At 42.3% G+C, this 10,591-nt stretch overlaps 1 protein-coding gene and 1 long non-coding RNA gene across 3 annotated transcripts in view; one reads left to right on the top strand and one right to left on the bottom strand.

Annotated features, from left to right (window-relative positions):
• The window catches only part of Alkbh3 (alkB homolog 3, alpha-ketoglutarate dependent dioxygenase), a 70,067-nt gene extending 63,323 nt beyond the window's left edge, over positions 1-6,744 (top strand). Inside the window, exon 9 of the mRNA XM_078046201.1 lies at positions 6,633-6,744. Coding sequence (XP_077902327.1) covers positions 6,633-6,695 — 63 coding nt within the window. The 3' untranslated portion in view covers positions 6,696-6,744. The remainder of the gene's footprint in view (positions 1-6,632) is intronic.
• LOC144377048 (uncharacterized) overlaps positions 1-10,591 on the bottom strand; it is a 38,395-nt gene that overhangs the window by 5,445 nt on the left and 22,359 nt on the right. For both annotated transcript variants that reach the window (XR_013437608.1, XR_013437607.1), the window contains exon 3: positions 538-646. This is a non-coding gene — a long non-coding RNA (uncharacterized LOC144377048). The remainder of the gene's footprint in view (positions 1-537; positions 647-10,591) is intronic.

Genomic DNA, 10,591 nt, shown 5'->3' with positions numbered 1-10,591 from the left:
TCTCAGCCTCCCAAGTCTCTGAGATTAAAGGTGTGTGCCAATGTGCCTGGATTATTTTCACTGTTTTATAGGATTATTATGATTTTAGTTTCTATTTTTTCTTTGACCCAAAAGTTGTTTAAGTGCTAGTTGTAATATTTTCTAATTGGAAGAATATATTTATTTTCTGATTTAATTATTAATTTTCTTCACTTTAATTTTCTAAAGCCAAATCATGTTTTCTATAATATTTATCTTTTTGGAAAGTTGTTGAGGTTATTCTTTGTTGACCTTATGAGAATTCCATGGTCACATAAAAATATGGTACATTTACTATTTTCATATGTCAGATCTGCCTAATAAATCATATTATCAATATCTTCTACATCTATCATATGAGCTAATAGGTGTTCACCATAATCTGTCCTCCCATGCCTCCTGGGGACAGAGCTCACCCTTCTTCTAGATAGGTAGGCCCCTGAGACTGGGTTTTGTCCAATGGAGTGTGAGTAGACTTAGATCCTATGACTGTAAATTTGCCATGTCCACATTTCCTACCTTCATTTTTCCAACTGCAAATCATATTTGGCAGTGGCTTAGCTTCTAACTTGCTATTGAGGACATAATCCTGGAGATGGTAGGCTGAAATTCAGAAGTAACTGCCGTCCTGAAATGGAGAAATCACAGGTAAAATTCCGTCCTGTAGTAGCCTGGAAAGCAGATTCTGTGCCTATCGGGCTGTAATTCAAGAAGTTGGGGAGAGCTAGAGGTTAGTGCTCCTTGTTACATTTAGCAAGATATGCTAAAGAGATGACTTCTGCAAGCCCTAGTCAACTGTCTCTAAAGGGAGGGGCTTCTCAAGGTTGAAAGTCATCTGCTCTGAAACCCAAATAGCAGGCCTTCAGACAGTTGTGGCTCAGAGCCTTTTCCCAGCACTCCCCATTAATCAAAACACACAGGGCTCCAGCCTCCAGGCAAGGTTCAGTCTGGGGTGGTGTTTCTTGCTTAAGCCTATTATTTCAGCAGTCTCAAAATAGCTGTCTCTAATGTGAGGGAAAGAGGCGTGGATAGAGCAAGGAAGCAAGAAATGAGGCAAGCACAGAGTTAGATGAGAAAATAGCATAAAATGTGGTCACTGGCTCATGAAATAACTGGAAGCAAAGAGACTTGAACCCTAATATATCTTCCTGGGAATCGTTTTTTTTCCAAAGAAATTATAAAAGCCCATAATGATTAAGGCCCTCAAACAGCCCTCAAGGAAGATACATTTTCTGTCACCCACTTCCCATGAGGATAATAGACAAGGGAGAATCTCCCAGAGGACAAAACCAAGCAGCCAGAACGTCTCCCCTCTCAGGGCAGCAGTCCTCAATTCCTACCCAAGGGCTGCTGTGTACTGCCCTCGCTCCTCTCTTCTGAATGGGGATATTTATTGTTTTTCTTTGCCTGTTCCACTGTTGTTTATTTGGCAGGTGGGTGGGAGGTGGGACAAATGGATGGTCTTTTTTTTTTTTTTGGTATTGAATCCAGGGGTGCTTTTTTTTTTAATTTGCAGAAGTTGTCATCTTTTTAAAAATATTTATATATGACTGCAGAATGCATTATAATTCTTATTACACATATAGAGCACGATTTTTCATATCTCTGGTTGTATATAAAATACATTCACACCAATTCATGTCTTTATACTTTGGGTAATAATGACCATCACATTCCACCATCATTTCTAACCCCATGCCCCCTCCCTTCTCCTCCCACTCTTCTGCCTTATCTAGAGTTCATCTGTTCCTCCCATGCTCCCTCTCCCGACCCCACTATGAATCAGCCAGGGGTGCCTTTTAAAAAAAAATGATCCTAACAGCTCCACAGTCTCTCCTACCTTCTGCCACCCTCGAACTGGATGTAGTGATCCCTTGGCTTCTAAGAAGATGATAATGCAGCCTCAGGGATTAACGGGACCACAACTTGGAAGGACCTTAGGTCCCTGAACTACTGAATGGAACAAAGCCATCTGCCATTCTGGGTTGTTACTGAGGAGAAAAATAAAGTTGTTTCCCTGTGGTGTAGGTCCCTTGTGTGCTGCAGAGCTGTATTACCCTAACTGCACACTGTCTTTGCTTTTCTGTCCATGTGATCAACCATAAGAGAGATGAATTCAAGTCTCCTTCCACTTATGTGCTCTTGATCTTGCATGGTTGTAATTAATTAATTGTAATGCCTGGTGAACGGAACAACTAGGTTATATGTTGCACAGATATTTATAACAGTCATATCTGCATTTGATTAGAAGGCCATTGTGATACATTACATGGCTCCTTGTCATTTTGCTTAATGCATTTGAAGCTAAATTGCATCATTTTTGCTAATTAAATCATAATATCGTAATTATTTTTATTTGCCTGGTATGCCTTTGCTTATCCTTTAGTTTTCAACTTTTGCATTTGTATTAGGGATGCCTCTTGCATACAGTACTGAACTGGATTTTTTAGGGTTTAATCTGAAATTTTCTTTTGAAAAAGAAAAGTTAATTATATACCTATAACAATTAGAGAGATTAAATTAGTAATCAACCCCCCTTTCCCCGCCAAAATAAATAAAGTAAAGGGCCAGATTGCTTCACTGGTGAATTCTACTGAACATATAAAGAAGAATTAAGATCAATATTTTACAAAGTCATTTAAAATGAAGTATAATAGGAAACACTTCCTAACTTATTTTATGGGGACATCATTACCCTGACACCAAAACTAAATACATCATTAGAAAACTACACGTTAATATCCCTTACGAATCCAGATGCCAAAATGCTCAATAAAAAACTAGCAAATCAAATTCCATGGCATACCAAAAGGATTATACACCATGACCGGTTGGATTTATTCTAGGAATACAAGAGCATTTCAAGAAAAAAAAATCAATGTATTATATTACCTTAGTAAAACAAAATGAAGAACTACATGATGATCTCAATTGATGCAAAAAAGGCATTTGACAAAATCTACCACCTTTTTATGAGAAAAACATTCAGAAGACTAGGAATGAAAGGAAACTTTCCTAACGTGATAAAGGACATTTATGAAAGGCCCACAGTTATTATTGAACTCAGTGTTGAATGAGGAAAGGCTTCCCCCCAAGATCAGGAAGAAGACAAATCTGTCTATTTTTTTTGCCACTGCTGTTCAACATTATATACTATATTGGAAGTTATAGTCATAAGCATTAAGCAAGAAAAAGCAATAAAGACATCCAAATTGGGAAGGAAAAAGTAAAGCTACTGCTATTCACAGAAGACATGATCCTGTATGAGGAAAACCCTAAATAATTAGAACTAATAAGCAAATTCAAGGTATAAGATCAACAAACAAAAATCATTTGCATTTCTGTACGTGAGCAACGAACAATTTGAAAAGGAAATTAATAAAATAATTCAATTTATAATAGCATTAAAAGGAGGAAAATTCTTAGAAACATAGTTAACCAACAAGGCAAACACACTGAAAACTGTAAAACGTTGCTGAATGTTTACAAATTAAAGGAGACCTAAGTAAATGAAAAGATATCCCATGTTTATGGAATAGACGATAATATTGTTAAAATGTAATATTTATCAAACTGATCTGTGGACTAAATACAATCCTATTATAGTTCCAATGGCCTTTTTTTTTCCTTCAGAAATGGAAAAACTGTCTCTAAAATTCATGTGGAATTCCAGGGGGCCCTAAATAGAGAAGAGCATTTTGAAGAATAAGAACAAAGTTAGAAGACACACTTCCCCATTTCAGAATTTACAAAAAAAATTGTAATGCAAAAAAAACCACACAAGGTACATGTATAAAGACATGAATTGGTGTGAACATACTTTATATACAAGGATATAAAAAATTGTGCTCTATATGTATAATAAGAATTGTAATGCATTCTGCTGTTGTGTATTAAAAAAAAAACCTACAGAAATCAAAGCAATGTGGTATTATGATAAACATATAGGACATGAAATAGAATTGAGAGTTCAGAAATAAACCCATACATCTACCGGCAATTGTTTTTTGACCAAGGTATCAGGACCATTCAATGGGTAAAGAAGAGTATTTTCAATAAATGATGCTGGAACAACTAGATATCCATAGGCAAAAGACTGAAGTTGGGACCTTGTCCTATGCCATATAAAAAATTAATTCAAAATGGATCAAAAATCTAAACATAAGAGCTAAAACCATAAAACTCTTAGAAGAAAACATAAAGGTAAGTCTCTGTGATGTTGGATTTGGCAGTAGTTTCTCAGGTGTAACATCAGATGCACAAGCAACTAAAGAAAAAAATAGATAAGTTTGACCTCATCCAAATCAAAAGCTTTCATTCATTAAATAACTTTATCAAGAAAATGAATACACAACCCCCAGGAGAGAAGAGAATATTGGCAGATCATTTATCTGATAAGAGAATATATAAGAAACTCTTACAACTCAACAACAAAAAGACAACTCGACTTTTTAAATGAGAAAAAGACATAAATAGACATTTATCCAGAGAAGATATACAAATGGCTAAAAAATTCTGTATTGGGCCACTATGTGGCATGAAATATCATGGGAGCTGGCCTGATTTTATTCTTTTTATTCCTTGATACACACACACACACACACACACACACACACACACACATACATATATATATATTTTTTGGCTTGGCTGCTCAAAGAATTTTTCTTTATTTTTTTCAGTTTGGTAATTTTATTAAGACCATCTTGGAACTGACTATTCCAGGTCAGCTTTCCCTGGCACCCATAGCAATATTTAGGTAGATTTACATCTTTGATCTCAAGAAAAATTTTCCTTTAATTCCATTTTTGAGTGTTTACTGCATTTCATTTAAAAAATTTTCTTCTTAGAAATTCCAATTATGTATCTGTTGGCTCTCTTTTGTCCCCCTCCCCCATCTTCCATTTTGTCACTGATTTAAAAACCTCCTTCCTTCCCGTCTGCTGTGTTCCCTGTTGCACCTCTGTCTTCATTCCCGGGCTGGGCTGCTCTCCTGGACTTCTGTCTGTTCTTCCACCTCCTCCCTCAGTCCTTCCGGCTCTCAGTCCTTGCTGTCCCTGTCTTGCTCTGCCTTCACTCTGTCATTGTGCTTCTGCTTGGTGGTCCCCTCTCACACAGGCAGTCATCCTGCTAAGATGGGTTAAGTGGTGGGACACTGTTTGGTCAGATTTTTGGTCTCCCCCACGGTAGCCATTTTTCTTCCTGGCCAATGTTCTCTGTCTGGTAGGTTTTTCTGACCTTTTCACCCTTTACCTTTCATAGCTTTGTCTTTCTTCTGGGTTAATTCACTTTTAAAACTTATATGCCTTAGACCAACTGGATTTTCATGTCCCGCTGTTGCAGAAGGCTCTTTCTGGGTGTGTGATTTTGCTAGCTCCGTCCCAGATCTGCTCTCCCTGGGCTGTTGGGCCACTTTCTGTGCACATTATGCCTTGCCCCACGTCCCACTGCCATGAGCTTTCCCCAGCCCTCTGCTGTGCTCCTCAGCTCTGTAGCATGAGTTGCATCCAAGAGATCCAAGTTTATTATTTTAGAGCAAAAGTCCTAAACCTGGAGCAGTTTTGCCCCTTAGGGAATATTTTGCAATGTCTGGAGACACTTGCTGCCACAATTCAGGTGGGGCTGATGCCATGACATCTAGAGAGTAGACCCCAGCAGCTCTTCTGAGTCTTCTACAAATGCATTACTGACCCCACAATAAGCAGTCATGGAGGCCGGAGTGGCAGTGGCTCCCTGGCTGAGGGGCTGCCTCAGAGCAAGCCCTCAGCTGCAGGGACTTTTGCTGGAGTCTTTTAAAATTGGCCTTCAGCCAGCAAATCTTCCTTACCTGTCGCTCCCCTGGCCCCAGGTCATTGCTGTGGGGTAGTAATTTCACCTTGGTGGCTTTTCCGTGAAGCCTCTGCTCCTGCCAGTCTCATGTGTTTTTGAATCTGTGGTTTCTATAATGGAGTCTGCATCATTTTTCTGTTTACCCTTTTGCTTTTTGAGCTTCCCGGTAAAAGAAGAGTGGATTTGCTGCCTCCCGCTTCCCCATTCCTACCCAAATCTCTGGAGGCCCACTTTAATCTAAAACTTCAGCTTCAGATGTTTCCGTTTAACCAGGGAATGTGAATTCAGGCCTCAAAACCACTGGCGGCCCATTTGGGATTATGAATTCTCAGGGAAAATGCTTTTCCCTCAACCCAGTACTGATTTCTTTGTAGGTTTTGGAGGCGATGGAGCGTGGAAGTGGGTCTTGTTCTAAGGATGTCGCTAACCTGGCAGTGGAGACCACTAGTTTTGTGCCAGGTGGGGACTCCTGTTAGACCCCACCTCGAGTGGGCTCTGGGAGTGGACTCCTGTCCACATTTCTGTCAGCTGGGGAGAAGGTAAGGTTCACAGGATGCAGCAAACCCCTCAGGGCGAAAGGCCACCCCGCCCTGGCCACTGCTCAGGATTTCTGCTTGTACTTAGTTGTTGGCTCTGGGTGTTCTTGCCAGATTACCAATTGTTGTTATTATTCTTTTAAAAACTCTTATTTAGCCAGATTCTTAGGTTGCTGTAGCACAAGGGTCAGTGGGTGGGTCTCTTCCTCTGTACTGCCACAAACAGACTCTCTGTCCTCACCTCTCTAGGCCTCCGTTTCCTGGCCTCCAGAATGGGAATCATGGCAGAGGCCAGCCCAAGCATTTCTGTGAGGATGAGGTACACACGTCCGTCACCGGAACAGAGCTTGGCAGATGGCAGGTTAGTGGACCAAGTGAAATCCTCACCTCCTGCCCACACCCCACTTCCCACTTCCCTGGCGCCAGCCCCCAAGGACATCCCTGGCCTTATGTCCCCTGGCTGTTTCCTCCCTCACTGGAAAAGGGCCAGAAATAAGGTTTCTTCGAGTCAGCACTGTCCCTGTGCCTGAAGCAACTCTGTCTGTAGAGAGGCCCAGTCCCCGGTGGGTTTGCGGAGTCCCCAAGGGAATCTCAATTTCTCTGCCCCCTCGCTCCCTCCTTCCCTCCCTCACAGCCACATTATCCCCTACCCCAAACAGACCTAAGGGGATGGTTGGAGTTTTATTGAATTGGGGGGGATAGCTTTTAATTTTAATTTTTTAAGTTGTAGATGGACACAATACCTTTATTTTATTTATTCATTTTATGTGGTGCTGAGGATCAAACCCAGTGCCACACACATGTGAGGCAAGCACTCTGCCACTGAGCTACAGCCCCAGCCCTTAATTTTGATTTTCAAATGATTTCAGATTTAGGGAGGAAAAAGGGGAAAAAATACACAGGAACTTTTGTGTGATTTACCAGGTTCCTCAATGGTTCACATTTGACCTTGTGTGCTTTATCATTTCTATCCATCAATCTATCCCTACCCCAGCGGCTCAGGAGACTGGGGCAGGAGGATCATAAGTTTAAAACCAGCCTTAGCAAAAGTGAGACCCTAAGCAATTCAGTAAGACCCTGTCTCTAAATAAAATACAAAGTAGGTCTGGAGATGGGGCTCAGTGGTCAAATTTTTCTGAGTTCAATCCTGGGTCGCCCACCCAACAACAAAAAAATCTTTCAATACATACACAACATGCACACATTCATTATCATCACCCCCATCACCATCACCATCCTTATCAACATCACCGTCATCGTCGTCATCATTTTCTGGACCATTTGGGAGATAGTTGCACGTGTGAAGCTCCTGTATCCCTTCATACCCCTTTAACAATAGTGTCCATTCCTAAAAACAAGGATTTTCTTTTATTTTGTGTTTTCAGTGTGATGATCAAACTTAGGAAATAACATGAACTTAATACTGTGAGGCAATCTAGAGTCACAGTTTTTCTGTTGTTCCAATCATGTTCCAATCGTGTTCCACTGTAGCAAAAATAATAAACCTTCTTTCCTGGCCCAGGATCCCATGTTCACTTGGCTGCCCGTGCTCTGGTCTCGAGGGGCCCTTGTCTTCACATCTTAACATCCTGAAGGTTACCAACCTGCTTTGTCTTCACATCTTAACATCCTGAAGGTTACCAACCAGTTATGTTGAAGAGTGTCTCTGGCTTCGAGCTTGTCTGATGTGTCTTCAGGGTTAGATTTGGGTTGTCACATCCCATTCATGATCATGCTTCCACTCTGTGGCTCTAGCAACCATCAGCAATTCTTGCTTGAACTATCACTATGATTTTGATTTTTAAATGATTTCAGATTTAGAGGGGAGAAAGGGGGCAAAAATACACAGGAACGTTTGTCTGATTTTGCCAGTTGTTGATTTTTTAAAAACTCCATGTCGCTTTCTCAACATTTACTTGTTGGCATCCTAACATAGTGAATAATTTTCCTCTTTCCACCCTGTTTATTTATTTATATGCTAGTTTGTTTACATCAGTGTGGAATCATGGATTCTTGTTTTATTTAACACCTTATAATTGTATGATTTTTATTTATCTCAATGCCCCAGATTTGGTCAGTGTTAGTCCAGTAGCTTTTTTTATTTTTATTTTTTGTATTGGGAATTGAACCCAGAGGTGCTTTACCTAAGCTACATCCCCAGTGCTCTTTTATTTTGAGACAGAATCTGATCGGGCTAAGTTGCTTGAGGGCCTTGCTAGTTGCTGAGGCTGGCCTCAAACTTACCATTCTCCTACCTCAGCCTCCTGAGTTTCTGGGATTACAGGCAGGTGTCACTGTGCCTAGGTCCTCAGTAGCATTTTAACTGTTCAGGGCCTGTGTTTGGTCTGCTTTCTGCCTATCCTAGCTGCTAATACTGTACTAATACTTTATAAATGAATGAATGAATGCTTTTCTATAAAGTGGCCGTCACAGGATTTTTGCAAGAAGTAAATGAGCTTCTGTGTGTAAAGTTCTGGGAACACCAGTAATATTAGAAGCTAATATTTCTCCCCTACTCACTCTGTACCAGATACTGTTCAAAAATTTTACACATGATTCATTGCACTGATGGAATGAGATCAGTAATATTATTTCCATATTTCACCCAAGAGGAAACTGAGGCTGAGAGCGAGGAAGTGTCTGTCCAAGGTCACACAGGTGACAAAGAGTGGATCCAGAATCTGGTGTGCTTGCCCACAGCCGTGATCACCGTGCCCCCTTGCACATATATGTGTAAGTGAGACAGACAACTGATGTGCATAGACAGGAGGGGTTAGAACACTGGGGATGGAAAGTCACCCACAGGGGCCAGCAGGAGGCCTGACACATGGAAGACAGAGCACAGGCGCAGAGGTCCAGCCTCTTGGACAGTCCTCCTGCCTGGCCCCCTGATGGCCTCTCTCGCTGATCTGCGCTGCCCTCTGTTCTGGACCCCCGTGCTGCCTTCCGCCTTCCTGCTGCCCTGTCCCTTCTCAACCCTGCGGAGCTCCGCCCTGCTGGCAGTTGGGTTCAGGCCCTGCCCCGTGCTCCTGGGGCTTATTTCCTGCTGCGACCACTCACTGTCTTCTTAGCACTTACCACTGTTGCAGTTTCAGTTGTTTATCTGATTGGTCAGTTCGTATCCGTCTGCTCTGATCAGCTCCGGGTTTGGGGGAAGCAGATGTGTGGCTGCCTCTGCGGCCCCTGGCGTTCCTGCCTCGAGAGGCACATGGCGAATACTTACTGAATGTGTCATGGACCCCTTACCTTCTCCCCGTTCCTCCACTGAGTTCCCAAGAGCCCTGTAGAGAAGTCCCGGACTACAAAGAATAAGGACATGGTGCAGGTGCCGAGAAGGAAAGGGCCTGACCCCAAAATTGCACCCAGGCAAGGAGCAGAGCTGGAACCAGACCAGGGCCCAGCCCTCCTCCCTGCACCTGGGCCCCTCTACCCTTCTCTCAGCATTCGGCTTTACAGCCCTATGGGGGTAGCCCTGGGCTTCTGGAAACTCACACAGGCAGACTCTGGGTGGTGAATATTTCATAGGAAAATGGAGTTATTTATATTCCTGATACTTGACTTTGAGATTTATGTGATTAAGTTGTTGCTGGTGATTCATCTGACACCAGGAGTGGCCTTACAACTCATCTCAAAGTGACAGCGATACTGGCTGCCCAGCCCTGTGGGTAACCAGAGGACACCTTTCTGGAAGACACTCTCACACCTCCCAGGAGAGTCAGGATCCACCTGTAATGGTAGGTGTCAGGGCTGAACCCAGTGGATTAGGGGACATACCCCAGGGAACAGGTGGATTGCCATCCTTGCCCTACATGGGAAGTTCTTCATCAGGTCTATCAACAGGGCCAGGTGAGGGTGATATCAGCTAAAAGCAAAAGGTCACTTATAGCCCAAGCAGCGACCAGGGCCAGGTGGGGGAAACCCAGGAGCATTTCCTCTGAATCAGAATCACTGAGGAAGCTGGTCAGGTGCAGATTCTTAGACTCTACCCCCCAAAATGCTACCTATCATCCTCTATGAGGAATTTTCATCTCTTGTAAGCGCTCATCCAGCCAAAGTGATAATAATGTTCACTGGCCCAGGGTCTTAGAGAAAAGACTGCATGACATGACCCAGAATGAGTCATGTCCGGGGCCATGTACAGGTGAGGACACAGGTTTTGTGAGAAAACCCGATACTGTTTATCTCAGGCAGTGAAGTAATTGTTGTGT

The sequence above is a fragment of the Ictidomys tridecemlineatus genome, chromosome 4, assembly GCF_052094955.1.
Source record: "Ictidomys tridecemlineatus isolate mIctTri1 chromosome 4, mIctTri1.hap1, whole genome shotgun sequence".
Taxonomy (NCBI): domain Eukaryota; kingdom Metazoa; phylum Chordata; class Mammalia; order Rodentia; family Sciuridae; genus Ictidomys; species Ictidomys tridecemlineatus.
Note: the sequence above shows the minus strand (reverse complement) of the source record. Positions and strands in the feature narration are given on the sequence as shown.